Genomic DNA, 22,065 nt, shown 5'->3' on the forward strand with positions numbered 1-22,065 from the left:
AACACTGTAGCACATACACTGAAGTGGTATCAGTGAGGCTAATCAGAGGGCAATAATTTATTTTGCCTGATGATGCTGAAAGAATTTAGGAAGATGTCAATCACTTTCCATCCAACGGCTCAGTCACAACAGATTAATCTTAAAAAATATGACTAACACAAAGCAAAAAAACAGAATTATTTTAATTCTGAGTATGTAAATTTATGTATGTTAATCACAGAGTACCAGGAGGAAACCTTGACAACATGCAAACTTCACACATGGTGGAGGTGGAAATCAAACCCCCCATCCCTGGAGATGTGAGATGAATGTGCTGAATACCAAGCCACTGCATCCTCAGTTATTAAAATAAAACGGTTGAATTCAACATGAAACTCTCCATGAAACTACCAGTGATTTTATTGTATGTAATACTCTCAGAAAAGACCTTGTTTCAGAAAGTATCCATTTGTCACAAGTTTTGACACCTGTTCATTTATGAGAACTGAAACTTGGCAGATGATGTAAACCTTGCTAAAACATTATTATAAATAAAAGATATATATATATATATATATATATATATATATATATATATATATATATATATATATATATATATATATATGAGATGATTTGTCACACTTCTGAGTTCTCTGACAAACTGTGCAGTCCTGTGTAGTCCTCACTAACAGAACATGATCTCAAAGCAGCATCATTACTGTTCACTATTAAATCAATGTACAATCTATAAATATTCATCAGGTTCACGCAGTTGATTTGCATAATTGTGTTCCTAGCGTTGACCTGAATTTTATGTAAATGATGTAAAATACATTTTTGTCTGGTATTTGAGGGTATTTTTTTTAATTCATTGCATGAAGTCAGAAGACAAACGTATTGATTGTATGCACTGAAAAACAAACTAAAGCGTACTGCTTAGCACATAATACTTCTTATATTTTTATTAAAAAGAAAAAGCCTTCTATTTGTATAGCACATTTGCAAACACCTGAGCTGAGTGAATGCACGCCTCATTTCATGGCTAATGAACGAGCCACAGTCGAAACAGACAGAGTGAAGCGATGGCTTCTTAAACGCAACAGGAAGTACATTAGAATAATAGCAGTCCTGCTGAATCTGTAATGTCCCCCTTTTTCTCAGTAATGCATAGCAGGCAATGGGCACTGCTCACACTCTGATTAAAACAAATGAAAGATCCATTATGACAGGCTATTGAATACCAGACTCGACCATTAATGGAGGAGGAGGGGGAACAAAAGGAAAGAAATAGCAGGAGATTGTCATTTACCAGACGGCTGTGCATTTACCATATACGCCTCCATATATCATATACCATGAGCTGTAATGCAAGGAGAAACGCTAGAGATAAAGTGATAGACTGTGGATGTATGTTCTGTTAGAATAGGATACAGAAATTAAGATGAACATGCAAATAATTTGACTTACATCAGGAATAAAACTCATTACAAGAGGTTTGTTCTTTTTATCACAAAGGCATTTACATTATTTACTATAACCTTAAAAGCCACCAATACCAACAAAAATATCATCCCTGTTGTGTAAATTATTTTGATTTTTAACCGTGGTAGAAACCATGTATGCCTTTTAAAAAATATACTGCGAAACATTAAACCACAACAATTTTTAATAATGGAATTAATCCATTATTTTATTTCTCTCATAAATTTGCTGATTTAAGTAGAGAAGGTTTCTGCAAGACATGTTTTCATGGAGATTTGTGAACAAGTGAAATAACTGAAGAAAAATAATACCTTTGATTTAATCTGATCAAAAGGTTACAAACCTCAGAAATAAAGGTACTGACTCAATGCAGACATGAAGACAAGAGTACAATTTACATACAGAATGTAGTATAACATTAAATGAACAATGTGCCATGGTCAATGTTATGGTTAAAGCTACTAGGAGGAAAAAAGATACTTGTGTTAATCTAAATTAAAGAACAAACTGAAATTTCATCGGAGGTCTTCAGTCCAGTAAGCATGAATCACTGGGGGTGGGGGTGGGGGAGGTTCCCACATGGCTGGGTGAATGAGGTTGGTCTTTGCTGCTCCTGCTTTCATGAGCAAATATTACCACCTTAGGGCTGGATAATAAATACACAAACATGTTTGTAAATCAAGATGAAGAGTAATCCCTAATGGCTCAGACAGCCATCAGACATCGACCTGCTCCGACTCGATCTCTGGGAATGATTCGAAGCTCCGATCCATGTTTTAGGAAAACATTTCCTATGAATTGAGAGACAAAAAGAGAAAGATGCTTCAGGATTTTTATTTAAGTTTCAGTCAAAATATACATGAATTGTTAATTTTAGTAAATCAGCTTTTTTCATTAACCAAATACTTTTGTGAAAAGAAAATGTATAAATACAAGAATGAATGCCTAAAATAATGTTTTATATGTCTAGCTCAGGTTGGAAATAAAAGAGGATCACAAGGAAATCGAAATATATTCTTGGCTTTTAAATCTAACAAAAAAAAATGTTCACCTGTATGGTGGGTGTATACAGTGGTGTGAAAGTGTTGGCTCCCTTCCTGATTTTTTTTTTCCCCACCATTGTCACACTTTAATGTTTCAGATTATCAAACAAATTTAAATATTAGTCAAAGATAACACAAGTAAACATAATATGCAGTTTTTATATGAAGGTTTTTATTATTAAGGGGGAAACAAAATCCAAACCATCATGTGAAAAAGTGCTTGCCAACTAAACCTAATAACTGGTTGTGCCACCCTTAGTAACACGAACTGCAATCAAGCATTTGCGATAACTTGTAATGAGTCTGTTACAGCACTGTGGAGGAATTTTGGTCCACTCATCTTTGCAGAATTGTTGTAATTCAACCACATTGGAGCATTTTTCATGCATGAATCACCTTTTTAAGGTCATGCCACAGCATCTGAACAGGATTCAGGTCAGGACTTTGACTTGGCCACTCCAAAGTCTTCATTTTGTTTTTCTTCAGCTATTCAGAGGTGGACTTGCTGGTGTGTTTTGGATCATTGTCCTGCTGCAGAACCCAAGTTAGCTTCAGCTTGAGGTCACTTCAGGATTTTTTAGTAGACAGCAGAATTCATGGTTCCATTTATCACAGCAAGTCTTTCAGGTCCTGAAGCAGCAAAACAGCCCCAGACCAGCACATTCCCACCCCCATATTTTACTGTTGGTATGATGTTCTTTTTCTGTGCAGTGTTACTTTTACGCCAGATGTAATGGGACACACACCTTCCAAAAAGTTCAGCTTTTGTCTTTTTGCCCAGTCTCTTTCTAACAGTGATGTCATGATCACTGACCTTAACTGAGGCAAGTGAGGTCTGCAGTTCTTTGGATGTTGTTGTGGGGTCTTTTGTGACATCTTAGATAAGTTGTCGCTGCACTCTTGGGGTAATTTTGGTCAGCCGGCCACTCCTGGGAAGGTTCTCCACTGTTTCATGTTTTCACCATTTGTGGATAATGTCTCTCACTGTGGTTCCATGGAGTCCCAAAGCTTTAGAAATGGCTTTATAACCTTTTTGAGACTGGTAGTTCACAATTACTTTCTTTCTTTTTTTTTCCTGAATTTCTTTTGATCTCTGCATGATGTGTAGCTTTTGAGGATCTTTTGGTCTACTTCACTTTGTCATTTCTTGATTGCAAACAGGTGTGCAAGCACTTTTTCACACAGGGCCATATGGGTTTGGATTTTGTTTTCCCTTAATAATAAAAACCTTCATTTACAAACTGCATATTGTGTTATCTTTGACTAATATTTAAATTCTTTGATGATCTGAAACATTAAAGTGTGACAAACCTAACAATGTGGCCGGTGAGTGAGTGAGTGTGTGTGTGTATATATATATATAAAATTCTCTTACTTTCACTGAAATCGGGGCACAAATTTCAAAGTGGGAAAACGATTACTAATGTTAGCTGTGCAAAGAGCTTCCAGAGGGTTGTTCGTTAATACTGGAGATCTCAACACCTACACAACTGTCAATCATGTACTCCTATATTAAAATCTGGAGGTCATACACAACATGTGCAAAGATTGGCTGCTAATTACAGTTCATACAATGGGTTAATTACAAAATAAATGTTACAGTAAGGAAACTAAAGCACTAGATTTTCTCGATATCTTATTAAGGATTAAGCTCCAATGGGCTCAGATAACACAAGATGTGATACTGTACATCTAATGACATGAGGAAAAACTGCCTGAGGTCAAAATAACCTTAATGATACTGCACCAGCACTGAGAGATAATGGCCTCAATTTGAGTTATCTATCTATACTGTAATTCCATAATTATACAGAGCACATGGATCAGACAACTAGAGAAAATAACAGCACACAGAACCAGGTAGTTACATCATGTTTCAAGTGCAGTCTCAAGCACAGTATAATTATTTAGAGAAATTCTGGAACATTGACAGGACAGAAAGAGCTTGTAAAAAGATATTCCAGCATGACATTCTGTGTCTTTTTTCCCCTCATTTAAGAAAATGTAATGTAATTTGCAATTGGCTAAACGCACTCAGGGACACTGTGTATATTTTCTTTGGATATCTGCATAATCTCATTCACTTAATTTAATGTACATTTGGCAGACACCCTTATGCAGAGCGACTTGTATTTTATATACATTTTTTATACAACTAAGCAATTGAGGGTTAAGGGCCTTGCTCAGGGGCCCAACAGTGGCAACTTGGTGGACTGGGGATTTGCCTCATAACCATTAGGCTAGTTCACATTACATTATTCTAACTTGGTTATGACACAGAGAATTAAAACCGTTTACTGGTGTAAATTTATAATAGTCCACCTCGTGTGTTTTTCTTAGTTTTAGAGATACCAGCATCTGAAATTAAACGAAAACCTCCATGTGTCTCAAAAAAGATAGAAAATGGATTCCAGAATACAAGTAATCCAGATGACTTGATTAAGGCCAAAAGGACTCAAGTTTCTTTGTTTAAGAAAACATGCTGATCAGATTTACTTAGCGTTTACACAGCTAACATTACAAATACATATTTTTATGGAGGACCATTTTAAGTGGGGTTCTAACAATATGGAATAGAAGAAATGTAAAATCTAATTTCTGTTAGATGTAAATCATCTCATAACGTGTGGAAAAAGGCACATTCCCTGCTCAGAGCACAGCATTAATATTCATTATGTAATATGCAAAATTTACATAACAATCCCTGTAGAGAAGCGTTCTTTCCGAATATCATTGTGTCTTCCTAAATGCCAGTAGGGGGCTAACAGAGACCTGTACCCAACAGACTAAACAGAGAACCCCATCTGTTTGCATGAACTAAATTTACAAACAGCTTTCAGACTTAAGATTGGGAAAGAAATCCATTTCTATATTGGCTTTGAAGAAGAACTTGTTCTGCAATTAGAAAACATGGAAGACTTCAGACTGTGCAACTCCACATGATGAGACAAACCTGCTGTTTGTGCTGGATTGATTCCGATGCCATCTGCACAGAAAGAAATTAGAAAATCGTTATTATGGCATTTGTGCATAAAAACCTATCAGACTGCAAAGCAAACAATATGTTCATGAAAGACAAACTTCTGTGTAACATTTAGACAAAAGGCACAACCACAGTGAACATCAGGGTCGAGCCATGTGTAATCAAATCATGTATTATTACATCTGTGCTGAACCTGGGGCTTTGTGGACTAGACATATAAAATGGCAAAAGTTAAACAAGTATAAAGAGCAAGGTTATAACTGGACACATAACACTGTAGCAGAACAAGCATCACTGTGCATGTATTCACTTATGTAGGTATTTAGGATTAAAAGATGTCCACTAGGGGGCAATTTGAGGATATGGCATCTTTAGACTTGACTTTGACACTTTGGTGGAGCATTGGGTGTGCTGGTGATGGTGGAGGGATGGGATGTGAGGGATGGGTTAGTCTTGTGGTTAAGGTGTTGGACTTCTGATCGGAAAGGTTGTGAGTCCGAATCCCAGGTCCACCAAGGTGCCACCGCTGGGCCCCTGAGCAAGAGCCTTAACCCTCAATTGCTCAGTTGTATAAAATGAAATAAAAATGTAAGTCACTACTGCCGTAAATGTAAAATGGAGGAGGTGAGGGTTGGGGTGATGATGGTAGCAGTAGTAATGGTTGTTGCTGTGGTGGTACTATGGTGAGTGAGATTTTTGTTGAATGTTTTTCAAAATGCAATAACAACTAGACTAAACCTGGTAAATATTCTCAACCCCTGCTAATTTTTTTTTCTCCTTGTTGTTACTATTAGGTTATTTCTACTTTGTTCTTGTGTTTCCATCCCCTGGCCCCTAAACCTGAACTACATAAGCAAAATGTGAATCATTTTCTGAAACAGATGAAAATATACTAGGGGGTTTCTTTGAGCTATGACCCATGTTATTTGTAAGAAACAGAGCTTATCATTATTTCCTACTGGATTCTCAGTAAAACTACAACGAGGGTAAAAACATTTCTACTCACCATTTGTAATAATGGCACTGGTAGCGGCAGGCACTTTAAACTTTAAAAGGAGAAAGAGAGAAAGCGGGACATGTGAGAAAATTGTTACGCATTCCAACAACCACTCACAACAGGATAAATACTGCCACTGAGCACAGCATGGCTTCTCACAGACAGAGCAAAACAGGTAATCTTCACAGGTAATTTGAGGTCTCTGGTATGACAACTGAATAGGGAGATAGAATATTACAAAAGAGGTTCTCAGGGTTTAATGATGAGAGCAAACGACAGAGAAAGACAGTAAGGGAGCCTGAGCAAGAAGAGGAGGCAGTTGGAGAAAGTGAACTCTCAGTCAGGGGTCTCAGAAAAAACACCAGAAGTCACAATGACATTTTTGTGTGAAGCTGCGATAAAAAACAAGGGTGGTGACTGCCTGCTGTCTTCCTCTCGCAGAATCGGAATTCAAACTAATGCATCATTTGCAGATAATAACCATAACTGTTTATATTGGGAAGTGTATATTCGTGTGTGCAGTCGAATAAATTATACAGTCATATTGTGTTACTGCTCAGGGAGAACGAGTCTCCCCCTACACTCTGCACTTTCCCCTGAGACTACTGAGATCCTGCCAAACTTGGCATTTGGTTCAGCAAAATCACTGAGGAGAAATTCATCAGAAAAACGTGCTCCAAATACCACACTGAAAGAAAAAGAAAAAGGCAGCTTGTGCAGAGCAGATCCACAGACATGAGAGGTGATATCTTTTTTAACAGAGTGTCATAAAGAAAGGTTAAATATCAGTGTGAAGCTTGACACCCACAATTGGATTTTCACAATCTCAGTGAAGACACAAAACACTATTCAGAGCGGAGTCAGTTTCCACAGAGACGGGAAGAAATTCAGAAAACTGTGCGACAAAGCAAGAAAAAAAAATGCGACTAACTGGGGAAAGCAACAAAGATGTGAGATTGAGGAGTAAAAAGCAGAAAACATGTTTGCACTGATGACGTTAAAGGGGCATCTCAAATAGCTTTAAATTATTTTGCACTGTTCTGTCATTGTGTAGTAAAAAGAGTGTAATTAGTAGTGACACTAAAAATGAGTCTTTCAACCCAGATGATGCATTTATTCTAGCAGCATTGGGTTAAGTGCATGTCATTTGCCATTGCATGGGAAACATTATTTGTCTGGAGTGCGGAATTTGAGACACAGCTAAAATATAAAGGCAAATAAGTAAGTAAGGGCTGAAAAGGAGAAAACCAATGCTGCTCCACTTAATAGATATCAACAAAAATGAATGCAGTTAAAACAATGGCTAAGAGAAACTATTTTGTCACTCAAAAATATTGTAGTTCATCTCAACAATATTTGCTTGAGAGTCTCTTCAGCATAATGGTGTATCATTAATGTGTAGGACACAAGCCGGTGTATCATCACCCAGTTCACTTTCCTCAAACATAAGGACAATTTAGAAATACTGTAGTAATGAAACTTAGTCATTTAAAATGTCTTACCTCTTCTGCTGCAAACTTCAGCACAGCTGTGAACGGCGTACTTTCAGGTACACTTAATCTGAGACACAGAGTGTGAGGAGTAATGAACAACTGTATAATGATGAATGAGAACTTAATGGAAAGTGATGAATGGCTTAAAACAGCAGATATATACAAGGACAGCTTGAAGTAGGATAAAGTTTATAATTTTCCATTTCAGAAATATATACTGTAAAAGCAGCTTGACTAGAACATTACACACTGAAGAATCCAGTGGAAATACAGTGCAAAGGTGCAGATCAGAGAGTGAATCCAGAAAGTCTAAAAATCTGCCTTTACCTTCACTTAGTAACAACTATGTATATAAACAAAGGACTTTTGTCAAAAACAGGTAGTAAACTTCATCTAAAAGTTGAGTGAAGCTACAGCTGCTCTACATATTCATATTAAATGAAAAGGAATATTTATAAAATATATATACAGTGATGCCTCGAGATACGAGTTTAATTCGTTCTGTGACTTTGCTCGTATCTCAAATTGCTCATATCTCAAAACAATTTTCCCCGTTTAAATGAATTGAAATCCCATTAATCCGTTCCAGCTCGCAAAATTCCACTCCAGTTGTTTTGTTTATGTGTTTTGAATATGAAAAATGTACAGTACCTGTATTTATAAATGACAAATATTGTATAAAAACATACAGTAATAAAAGAGAATGTTAAAAAAATAAACTGGTTTTACTTTACGGAAGATGCGCACGGAGGTGTTGAGGGAGGATTAAACAGGAGGAATTTTGTCTCGTACGTACACTTTCGCTTTCGTTCACTTACTCGCTACTGTACACTCTTAATGCTACTTTACACTTAAATGGAACTTAACTAAACTTCACTAAAATTAACGAACTTAAATCAAGCATCGTGTTAGTTCAGGCAGGCCACGTCGTCAAGTGTGCATCAGCTGTTAATCAGCTGTCCACGACGCGCACCAATCCGGTTATGACCTCCATATTACCCGGTAATTTAAATTCCCATTCATAGAGCCGCTCTAGCGCTTCGCTGCTGTTGCGATCTAAACTCCCTCCTCCAACCCCGACTCCACCATGCCGGAACCTGTGTTCGTTGTACCAGTTTACGTCACATATTTTTCTCTCTCTCTAATTATTTAATTATTTACATATCAATTCATTCATTCATTTATTACTTTCCAAAAACGCGTAAGCGAGCATATCTAATACTATGTATGATTAGTGGTTCTGTTATACGGGGTCTATTCTATTGTCGCTGCTTTCTCCGCTCTGTCCATGCATGCGGACGGGCGCGTGGATTTTTGCCCAGAACAGAACCACACCGCCAACACTAACTGTATGCATATCATCTAATAAATTCTCTTTTGACAAAAGTTGTCCTGACAGAACTGAAATTCTCTTAACTTAACTGAACTTAATTGCTACAATTTCTGTTTCCTTTACATTAATTTTGCTTAATTTTCTTCATCGCTTTTCTCTTCACTTGTTTTTGCCTTTTTTGTCACTCTTTTCTCACTAACATCTGCTGGTCATTTTAATAAAAACTTGTCCGGTCAGCATATCAGATGCGGTGTAGTCGCACAAGTTCAAATTTTTTAACGGATCCAACGCTCAAAACGGATCCGAAAATTACAGATCCGCAGATGGTCGGCACCTCACGCAGCGCCTTTGCGACTCTCCATAGGAAATTAATGACTTCCTGTTTATCGGCCGTTGTTTGTCATGTAGAAAGGCGGCTTTAACCGAGTGAGACGCAGGAAGCTGAGGCGGGGGAAACAGAGCACACGTGGTTGTTGGGGATCTTTGTTTCGGCAGCGGCGGGTCGGATGCTCGTATCTCAAAAATTTGCTCGTATCTCAAGCCAAAAATTTGGTCTAATCACAGCTCGTATCTCAAAAAATGTCAAAGCACTCGTATCTCGAGGCATCACTTTATTAATTTAAATAATCCTGACCCTGTCGATCCTGATCAACTTAAATAATCCAAGTCATTTCAATAATCCATCAATTCGACTAATCACCACCAGCTCGACTAATTGCAACCAGTTTAAATAAATCACACCCAACCTCGACTAATCACAGCCAGTTTAAATAATCACACCCATTTTGACTAATCACAACCACTTCAAATAATCACAAAACCATTTTAAAATTCACAAAGGATCTGTTCAATATCAACCCAAATAATACCAATCACCAATAACCTTAAATACGCATGATCATCTGCAATTATGTAACTAGTCAACTAATCACCACCATCTTAAATAAACGCACCCAGGATCAACTAATCACATCCAGCAAGACTCCTTCCTTGTGTCAGAAAGGATATAAAGGCCACAGTATATGAAAGTAATAAGAGTAAAAATAAAAGAATTAAAAAGTAAATAAAAGTAAAAAGAATTACTTAACTATAACTGTTTATCAACAAAAGTTAGGTCCACCAATTTCAGCTATCCATGAACCTGTTTCAGGAAAACTAAAGCTCAGAAATGTGCATTGGTTGTCAAGGATTCTCATTATGGTGAGGAAAGAGAACAAAGCTTTCTGCTGACTCAGATAATAAGACTTGGGAGGATGAGATGGAGCAGATTGGAGGTGTTATACAGTGTTTCGCATGCAAGATGGCTGCAGTCACACACACACACTACACACACACTACACAGACACACGATGCATTAAGGCTCACTGAATATTTTGATGCCGATGAAAAACATGCAAATTATACACTATTAGGCCATGGGCCAAGCTTTGAAAATACTCATTTTATAATGATAATCTCTGGCACGGTCATTCTTTCTTTATGTCTAAAATAATTCTGTTTAACTCAGTTGAAGTCTACACAGGTGATATTTCAGGACATCCATGTCGAGAGATCCAATCAGGTCAATCTGATTACTTGTGCGATGCAAAACCATAGCAAAAATCTGATTACACAAAATAAGAGAGTAGCACTACACATTTTACTGCATAATTCTGTTCTTTATCCTTCTCATTTCCAAGAAATTAGTTCGATCGATCGATATAGCTATCTATATGTCTGTTTGTCTGTATGGTTACAAAAGAATTATTCATCATTGTGTTTCATAAGTATGTATTGTCAGTTGCTTTATGGGAGCAATATAGTGAGAAAATGTACAGAGAAGCAGCTCATCTACAGTCCTTGAACGTCACAGTTCCATGGAATGAATAGAAGCACTGCTTTTAGAGCTGATGAAAGACTGAAAATTACTTTGTGTACTTCTGTTAACACACACACACACACACACACACACACAGAGAAACTACTAATGTTTTGTGATATTCATACACAGCACTCTGTGCACAACATGGTGTGGAAAAACTCTTGCTGAAAAGGTCTTGATGATAAGAGAGGTCAGAGGACAAACGGCCATTTACGATACAGGTAACCTAAACCTGATCTAGGCGTCTAAACACTGATGGTTACATAACATGAGCTTCAGTTAATGTTCACATCAAATATCAGAAATGAAGAAATAGTGTGATATCTGTGAGGTTGCTATCTGTGAGGTTGCTATCTGTGAGGTTGCTATCTGTGACGCTGCTATAATATCTGTGACGCTGCTATAGTATCTGTGACGTCGCTATCTGTGAGGCTGCTATAGTATCTGTGACGTTGCTATCTGTGACGGTGCTATCTGTGACGGTGCTATCTGTGAGGCTGCTATAGTATCTGTGACGGTGCTATCTGTGACGGTGCTATAGTATCTGTGACGTTGCTATCTGTGACGTTGCTATCTGTGAGGCTGCTATAGTATCTGTGAGGGTGCTATCTGTGAGGCTGCTATAGTATCTGTGAGGTTGCTATCTGTGAGGCTGCTATAGTATCTGTGACGTTGCTATCTGTGAGGCTGCTATAGTATCTGTGACGTTGCTATCTGTGAGGCTGCTATAGTATCTGTGACGTTGCTATCTGTGAGGCTGCTATAGTATCTGTGACGTTGCTATCTGTGAGGCTGCTATAGTATCTGTGAGGGTGCTATCTGTGAGGCTGCTATAGTATCTGTGAGGTTGCTATCTGTGAGGTTGCTATAGTATCTGTGAGGTTGCTATCTGTGAGGTTGCTATCTGTGAGGTTGCTATCTGTGAGGTTGCTATAGTATCTGTGAGGTTGCTATCTGTGAGGCTGCTGTAGTATCTGTGACGTTGCTATCTGTGACGTTGCTATCTGTGAGGCTGCTATAGTATCTGTGAGGTTGCTATCTGTGAGGTTGCTATCTGTGAGGCTGCTATAGTATCTGTGACGTTGCTATCTGTGACGTTGCTATCTGTGAGGCTGCTTTAGTATCTGTGAGGTTGCTATCTGTGAGGTTGCTATCTGTGAGGTTGCTATAGTATCTGTGAGGGTGCTATCTGTGAGGCTGCTATAGTATGTGACGTTGCTATCTGTGAGGCTGCTATAGTATCTGTGACGTTGCTATCTGTGACGTTGCTATCTGTGAGGCTGCTATAGTATCTGTGACGTTGCTATCTGTGACGTTGCTATCTGTGAGGCTGCTATAGTATCTGTGACGTTCCTATCTGTGACGTTGCTATCTGTGAGGCTGCTATAGTATCTGTGACGTTGCTATCTGTGACGTTGCTATCTGTGAGGCTGCTATAGTATCTGTGACGTTGCTATCTGTGAGGCTGCTATAGTATCTGTGACATTGCTATCTGTGACGTTGCTATCTGCTAGCTGTTCCCAGATGTGCTGGTTTGAGTCATTCAGAAACTGCTGATCTCCTTGGATTTTACATACAACCGTCTCAAGTGTTTAAAAACAATAAAAAACAAAACAGTGACAGTTCTGTGGATGGAAACCACCTTGTTAAATAAGGAATATAACCTGCTTAGTAGTTGCCCAAAAAAAGTCTTCAATGAATCACTTTTATGTACCCTGAGAAGAAACATCTCATGTTGTAGCCAGACACATCCTCAAGGTTTGTTGTGCATTTTGAGATGCTTTTCATCTCACCACAGCTGTAAAGTGTTGCTTAGGTACTGAATCATTTCTATTGACTTCCTGTCAGCTTACATCAGACTGCTCATTCACCTCTGATCTCTTCAACAAAGCTGTTTAATCCTCCCTTTACATACAGGATAGTTTGGGGTTAAAATAAATAAATAAACAGTTAGGAAAGCAGTGAATTCACAGACTGATGGAAGTGAGTGAAGTGGAATGAACTGAGCTGCATACAGAGCTCACACTTACACTTTGTAGGGTAACCGAGGATCCGACGTCAGAGTAATTTTAAAAGTTACTTTAGACCTAAAACATAAACAGACACATATTATAATCTGTACATTTCCAGTAAATCACACGATCATGTAGTGGCATGTGTTTAATAATGTAACTACACTTACATGTTGTACAGCAATGTGTTTATGTCGAGCCGGAAGTCACGGGGTCCTGATGTAACACGTCAACCTACAAACAGCGGGATGATTTTTTGTGCTTTTCCGTTATGTCCGTACTTTTCTTCCTTCTTAAAAATATTTACTTTCTTTACAAACAGTTTAAAGCCGCTAACACATTAAACAGGAAATAATCTCAGCTGCGTTTGTAATTGCAGTCAGGCAAAATCTTAAGACACCTAATGATCTACCGTAAATATTAGTTTATAAGTTACCGCAATGAAAGAATTAGTAATACAAACAGAATGTAACACAGAATACATTCAGTTGTGCTGCAAACGGATTTTTAATTTTAAAATTACAGTTAAGTTTAATTAACGCTTTAACAATAAACGATTTGATCCCTAATGCTAATAAAAGTTTTAATAATAATAATAATAATAACAACAACCGCACCAATTATTATTATTATTATTATTATTATTATTATTATTATTATTATTATTATCCATTTAGGGAATGTGAAAATATGCATTTAATTGTTTATTAAAGTATCTGTGTGTGTATGTGTATATATATATATATATATATATATATATATATATATATATATATATATATATATATATATATACACACGCTCGGAGCTGTGGCCGTAATGTCTCCGGTGCCTGTCGTGGCTGAAGCTGAAGAAGGAGTCCTATCGAGCCTGGTTGGCTCCGGGGACTCCGGAGACAGCTGATAGCTACCGGAGGGCCAAGAGAGCTCCAGCCCGGGTGGTTGCGGAGGCAAAAATGGGATGAGTTCGGTGAGGCCATGGAGAAGGACTATCGGTCGGCCTCGAAGAAATTCTGCCAAACCGTCCAGCGCCTCAGGAGGGCGAAGCAGTGCCCTGCAAACACTGTTTACAGTGGGAGTGGGAATCTGCTGACTTCGACTGGGGACATCCTCGGACGGTGGAAGGAGAACTTCGAGATCTCCTCAACCCCACCAACATGTCTTCCACTGAGGAAGTAGCGGCCGAGGGCTCAGTTGTGGACTCGTCAATCCTCCAAGCTGAGGTCATTGAGGTAGATGAGAAGCTCCTCGGTGGCAAAGCACCGGGGGTGGATGAGATCCGCCCTGAGTACTTCAAGTCTCTGGATGTCGTGGGGCTGTCTTGGTTGACACGCCTCTGGCTGGGGACAGTGCCTCTGGACTGGCAGACTGATGTGGTGGTCTCTCTATTTAAGAAGGGGGACCGGAGGTTGTGTTCCAACTACAGGGGGATCACACTCCTCAGCCTCCCCAGAAAGGTCTATGCCAGGGTACTGGAGAGGAGAATTCGGCCGATAGTCGAACCTCGGATTCAGGAGGAACAATGCGGTTTTCATCCTGGTCGTGGAACACTGGACCATCTCTATACCCTAGCCAGGTTGCTGGAGGGTTCATGGGAGTTTGCCCAACAAGTCCACATGTGCTTTGTGTCCCTCGTGGTGATCTGTGTGGGGTGCTCTGGGAGTATGGGGTGCGGGGCCCTCTGATAAGGGCTGTCCGGTCCCTATATGACCGGAGCAGGAGTTTGGTTCGCATTGCCGGCAGTAAGTCAGACTTGTTCCCGGTGCATGTTGGACTCCAGCAAGGCTGCCCTTTGTCACCGGTCCTGTTCATTATTTATATGGACAGGATTTCTAAGCGCAGTCGGGGGCCGGAGGGAGTCTGGTTTGGGGACGACAGGATTTCGTCTCTGCTTTTTGCAGATGATGTTGTCCTGTTGGCTTCATCAAAGCAGGACCTTCAGCATGCACTGGGACGGTTCACAGCCGAGTGTGAAGCAGCGGGGATGATAATCAGCACCTCCAAGTCTGAGGAGGTCCCCTTCAGGTTGGTGGAGAGCTCCTGCATCAAGTGTCTGGGGAGAGGGAATTCTGGGCGTCCCTGCTTAGACTGCTGCCCCCGCGACCTGGCCCTGGATAAGCGGTAGAAGATGGATGGATGGATGGATGGATGGATGGATGGATGGATGGATATATATATATATATATATATATATATATATATATATATATATATATATATATATATAAAATTTAAATTCAGTAAAAATAAAAATTGTGCTTTTCTTCTTTGCTTTTCTGTTGTAGTAATAAGCCTTTGTTGGGTAGCCCAACATTATTAATTTTTAATTCCTACTGTTTGTACTATTTATTTATACTTAATTCATAAATTAATTCATTAAATTCATCATAAAATCATTAATAAAAGATTGGCCAGTATTTAGTATATATAAAAAACAAGATGACACAATATTAATTCCCAATTGCTAATGAGTTTAAGAAATGGGGACTACTTGACATGTATAACAATGTTCGTGTCAGGGTCAGGATGCAAATGTCAGTGACAGGTATGCATTCTAAGCCTGTCTCATCAAGATAGCTAAGCTGTGCTCCATGCAGCTCAGGCACAGTATAACAGATGGTACAAACTGTCCTTTACCACTTCTATTAATGTCTTTATTGTGGTCATTGTTCTCCCTCGCCACATGCACTGTCCACCACCGAGGAGTGATGCAGAGTGCTTCAGAGGGAAGAAACAAAAATACCCAACATTATGCAAATTTAATGGATTCAATTCAGCATTTGGCAGAAAAAAATAAAAAATTAATAACTCATCTTCTGTAAAAAGGATGAAAAACTATCTCTAGTTACTGCATATTTTAGATATAGCCAGAGAGAAACAAATTCAATAAGAACAAAAACATGATTTTTGCCAAGAATGGAGAAAAACCAAGCATGAAAATACAGAGAGATCCTAATGTTGTTCTGAAGAGAAGCGGCCCACTGTTGGAAATGGAACCTTTGAAACATTAGGGTTTGATAACAAAAGAACAGTGGCTAGTAAACACACTATCTACAGGGTCATTTATAGTTTCACCAGCAAATACAAGAATCCACTCCATATAGGTACAAGATCCAAAACAAGTGATGATACAAATTGTGTGGAAATATAGTTTATATCTGAACAGCGACAGAAAAGGACCAGAGAACCTGAGCAGGGTGTTTTTAAGATGTTTTTCTAATTCTAAATAAAAGGCAGTGGAATTCACATTATTTGAGTTAGAAGAGAAATAGTGACCTGGAGCAGGTGAGTTAAGGGCCTTGCTCAAGGACCCAACATTGATGTCTCAGCAGCTTGTGGGCTTGAACCCTGACCTTCTTATTAGTAACCCATAGCCTTAACCACTGAACCATCACATCGTCAGTCCTCACATATTTTCAGTGACACTGGATAATGTGAGCAAAAGACAAACCTTTATAATTAACAAATTTTAATTGTCTGTCAACCATAAATTCTGTCACACAACAAATATAGAGATAGAGATTTTTTAGCAGGTGTTTTGACAAAAGCAACTTCAATAATTACTGAAAGGAATTTATGTTAAAACTGAAATGAATTTAAAAATATCACTAATGCACATATTCATGAGTTGCTTAAAAGCTCTTGGTTACATAACTATACTTGACTACATAGTGTATTTCTATATAAGGGATATGATTTATAATCACACTCTCTTGGAGGATGGCTTTCCTTTTGAGTCTGGTTCCTCTCAAGGTTTCTTTCTCATATCATCTCAGTGAGCTTTTTATTGCCACCATTGCCACTGGCTCTAAATTAAAATTTTAGGCTTTCTAATTTCTATTCTTAATTTTTATGCTCCTATAAAGCTGCATGGAAAAAAATTTCTATTGTTAAAAGCGCTATACAAATAAAATTGAATTAAATATAATTGAAGAAAGGAATGCTGAGTGTAGTGATTTCTGTTTTGGCTGAATGTTTAAGGATTGTCAGACACAATCCTATCATAACAGTAATATTTGTGTCAGGAGAATGTATGCACACCCAAAGGCAGAGCCTGTATTCTGGCCTTCCTGCAGAATGAAAAAAGTATGGACAGATACCTCCAGCAGTCTTCATGGAATTCCATGTCTAAAAAACTGAAAAAGAAAGATGGAAAAATGGGCTTGACATCAGCACATCAACATTCTCAATATAAAAGCTGTGTATGGAAACACCTCTGGATTTAATTCCATTAAGAGTTTCATTCAGCCTTGTTATTTACACTCGAATGTAAAGCCATTTTCTTTATGGGAGCAGCTATATCACAGAAAACTGTTTGCATGTCAGTAAAAAAAGCAACATACTGTATTACATAACAGACCACATTTTACACACAATAAAATTAACAAAGGCTGCTGTTTTGCATGCAAAAAAAGTGTCATATGATTCGAGACGTTGTTGAACCAACAAAAAGTATAATAATATATAGAGAATTTTTGAATCATATATATTCTATGGCTGTTTCTATTAATGTGTAAATAACAATATAATTTTAAATTACACTTACTTACTTTTCCTTAGAATTAATAAATAATTCCCATAATTAATAGAGCTTAATATGTGACTTCTGCCATGTCATTAACTAATGCAGAAAGCAAATGACCAAGGTCAATACATGACCAGGGGTTAGACTTGAAGATTAACAAGTCTAGATTAACATAATTGAATGTAAAGTAAACCTTCTTCCCTTCCCGTGTAAGGCCACCTCCTTTGTGGCAGTGTGAGCTCTGTCTGCCATCTTTGATAATCCCTGAATTCACCCCAGTGCAGGACTTGAGTCAGAACTAAGATGCTTATAGACCTCCTCAGTGCCTGTGTGGGCTCAGGCTTACCCTAAAAACAACATGAATATTATCATGGCTCGTGCAGTCCTACACAACACTGGCACAATGAGACAAGGCCCTACACCTTTCCTTACCTGGGATCAAAAAGCTTGGATTATCCTTCATCTGGTTCACGCAATAATATGGCAGATTTTTCAGAGATGAATTCTACAATAAACTATAAGTCAATTAATAGCAAAACATAATTCCACTTATTTATAATAATATTTTAAATCCAAGGCTCTCAATGTCATTTTAAGATTTGTTTTTTTAATGAAACATGAATAGTAAAGACTTGTTTATAAAGGTCTTGTTTATCATTTAATGATGTTTAACAATGTGATCCTACAGGCACACTGAGCTGTTCCTAGGCTGTTTCTATTCCTAGCCACATTTTCTTCATTTGTAGAAGCAATTCTCAAGTTCACACTTTTTATTAGATGTTCAGACAGACCTTATATAACACAATGGCAAGCAACCAAATAGTACAAAACAAAATGTACAGTGTTAATAGGTTAAACTTGAAATGTACAACAGATGTATTTTTATTCTTTAAATGTAAATACATAATGTTGAATCGTGGCTTCTTTATACTATGAGCTTATTTGTTTTAAAGATTAAATATTGATTATGAATAAGTATTATTATGTGTATTCAACATGTCCTGGGAGGTAGTTAGCTCTGATCATACCACCAGTTAATGCCCACTGCTGTGACAGGGCCAGCTTCTCTGCTTGTGTGAGCATCCAGCCATGTTGAAAAAAAATAAATAAATAAAAAAAAACCTTTTGAAGAAGTCTTGCCATATTTAAACTCCAGATATAAAGTTTGGTTTGTTCTTAATTGTTGAAGTGAGGTATTACCATGGTGAGATCCAAAGAACTCTCTGAGACCTTCAAAAAGTTGTTGATGCTTATGAGTCAGGTAAGGGATCAAAAGGTCTCAAAAGTATTTGTAATCAGCCATTTCACTGTCTGAAAATCACATACAAGTGGAGAACATTTAAAAAAAACTGCCAACATGGCCAGGTCAGGGCATCCAAACAAGTTCACCACAAGAGCAGACTGCAAGATGCTTAAAGAAGTCTTCAAATCCTTAAAATATAATCACGAGACCTACAGCAAGCTCTTGCTACAGTACAGTTGATATCAAAGTGCATGAAACTACAATCAGAAAGAGACTTTAGGCACAACTTTAATTATCATGGGAGGTGTGCAAGGAGGAAACCTTTGCTGTCTAACAAAAACATGAGGGCAAGAGTGAAGTTTGCCAATGAACTCAGAGACAAAGGCAAAGACTTCTGGAATAATGTGCTTTGGGCAGATGATTGTAAAATGTAATTATTTGGACATGATTACAGAAGGCATGTTTGGCATAAACTAAATACAGCATTTAAATAAAAGAACCTCATATCAATTGTGAAACATGGTGGTGGACGTGTTATGGTCTGAGGATGCTTTGCTGCATCAGGACCTGGCCAGCTCATCGTCATAGAATCCACTATGAATAATAATAATAATAATAATAATAATAATAATAATAATAATAATAATATGCATAGAAATAGGCTGTATATTTCCAGGGACTCATGTCATATAAAGGTGATGTCACAATTAGTATTAATATTAACAATATTAGTGTTATAGCTATAACTATTTCATATTTCCTTATCAAAGGATACTGTAATACCAGTATAGTTTCAGTCCTACTACTGAGCTACTGTCACATTGCAGTAAAAAGAACAAAATTGTGAGTGAATGTTCAGAGGCAGCATAGAGATTGACAGAAAGGGATTTTGGAAGCTCTATCATAATGAGTCATACCTTTGAAGGGAATTGCTGCTGCCAGAAACATCAGGGCTCAGAGCCAGAAGCCTCCCTCGAGGCGGTTGAGAAACACATTTATAATAGTGATTCTAAACTCAGTTGCACTTGGCATTAAGTGTAATTCTAAAAATGGCCAATAGAACATTAACCAAGAGTTGTATAAACTGTAAATGCAAATGTTCAAATCTTCATGTATTTTGATACTTTACCATTTTAATACATCAGGCATTTTTATTACTGTGTGTGTTTGTGCGTGTGTGTGTACATGTGTGCTGATGGAGTAAAATCACACCTACTGGAAGTCTTTCTTCAGTAGGTGGTATTCTGAAAGTCTTGCTGAAGAACTGATGAAAGCCTGTTTAAGAACATGCAAGAGCCCAAGTGGGTGCCGTGGAGACAGCGGACGATTATGTGGGGATCTGGTGACTGAATGAGGTGATTGGATGTGGGGAAGGCCAACGTGTCTGCTGACAAGAATAGTGTAAACCATCTTGGTAAGAGGCTGAACTCTTACTTCTGTATCATACCTTAAGACATTTGGAAACCATGGGAAATCTAAATCCTGAGTACAGACAACCTGGTAGTGCAGACTGAGGTCAACTTATTACTGGCTTAGGACCATAGACAAGAGTGGAAAGGAGGCTGGCCCTGACTGTGAGAGGCTTACGATCACTATGTGCCTGATCTCTTAACAATAATAGGCTGAATGGAGTTTGGCTTGCAATAAGTGGAGAAAAGATGGACTTAAACTAGATTTTTTCATTGGTCTGCTCCTGACACTGACCCGGAATCTAGCCTGTTCCTTAAAATGATAAAAAGAGAACAAGGAAATGTTTTAAAAACAAAACAAGCTCAGAGAATTTGTGTTTTTTTTATTTCTGGCTATTTTCTGTCAGAGAGACTTTACTGTTACTAAAGATTCTTTCTTATTAGCTTCTTAGTTTTAATATTTGCTAGTGCATGTGCAGCTGGATAGGCCAGTCAGTGTTGATCTATCTATCTATCTATAGTAGTTAGATAGAAAAAAAAAAGATGAATAACTTTTTTCTAACTTTTTTTTTAGAAAGTGGGCTGAATGGATCATTAAACTACCCTCATAATGAGTTTGAGTTCTACTCCCCCAGCACCACAAAGCAGTCCCTATCCATCTTTCTTAGGCTTGTTGCCGTAGTGATTGTGAGGTGCTGGAGACAAACATAAATATAAAAGGCAAACAGCTGTGATATGACTCAGCTATCTACCAAATACAGCACTATACTTCAGCTGTGCATGCTGAGCTTCTCTAAAAATAAGCACCTTCAAACCTACACATTCTCGTTAATCCTAGCATTTAGTATTTCTTATTGTTGTGTGTTTTGAAGCTGCACCCTTCATGTCTACTTTAAGAAGGTGGAGCTTTACAATTAAGAGTGAAATGCCTGAACTGCAAAAAAATTAAAATAAAATAAATAAATAAATAAATAAATAAATTGCTATTTAAAATGAACAATTAAGATATAAATTCTATTTTTCTATTGTCAAATTATTTTACAAAATTTCTAGAAAGATGGTAAATTATCAGCGAATATAATAACAAAATGAAAAGCGTAAGAATAATTTAATAATGCATAGAAATAGGGTAAATAATCTTATATTTGGTATATTGTAATCTTATAATAAAAATACTAGAAGCATTCGAATAGATTCAAGATATTATCACTGGCTAAGATGCCAATTTTTGCAGTGTGAATTTATTTCATTATTGACTTTATTTCAGCAAGTCTAGGGCTATAGGCAATAAAGGCAGTGTTTTTGTGAACCCAGTGGTGGTCAGGTTCTGAGACAGGGAACCCACAGCGTGACAGACAGAAAGTTTCAAATGTTAATTAACAAAATGTAAAAAATATTTTGCAAATACAACTAATGAGAATAAAAAAAAAATAAAAAAAATAAAAAAACATTACCTTTGATTCACTCTCTGTTTTTGCATTAATTTCAATTATTTTTTTTATGCAATTTTTTTTCTGGAAACTTTCTTTTGCTTCTGCATTCTTTATTTGCTTCTGACTTTTGCCACATTTTGTACGGTGTTAAATTCCCTCAAATGATTTTAGAGTGGGAGGTGCTCTGAAAGTTCATACACATTTCTTTATCATACAAGTACCTTCATTTCGCCCAGTTAAGCCACAGTTTGAAAAGATAACAAGAGGATA

General features: G+C 37.6%; 1 protein-coding gene across 1 annotated transcript; it reads right to left on the minus strand.

The window, feature by feature from the left end:
- Positions 1-1,644: 1,644 nt before the first annotated feature.
- On the minus strand, positions 1,645-13,564 carry ufm1 (ubiquitin-fold modifier 1). The gene is made up of 6 exons (XM_060896248.1): positions 13,357-13,564; positions 13,205-13,261; positions 7,990-8,047; positions 6,497-6,536; positions 5,461-5,493; positions 1,645-2,255 (listed from the first exon to the last, which is right to left on the minus strand). Coding segments are annotated over exons 1-6 (276 nt in total). The 5' UTR covers positions 13,359-13,564; the 3' UTR covers positions 1,645-2,169.
- Positions 13,565-22,065: the final 8,501 nt, after the last annotated feature.

The sequence above is a fragment of the Tachysurus vachellii genome, chromosome 20 (genome assembly GCF_030014155.1).
Source record: "Tachysurus vachellii isolate PV-2020 chromosome 20, HZAU_Pvac_v1, whole genome shotgun sequence".
Lineage (NCBI taxonomy): Eukaryota > Metazoa > Chordata > Actinopteri > Siluriformes > Bagridae > Tachysurus > Tachysurus vachellii.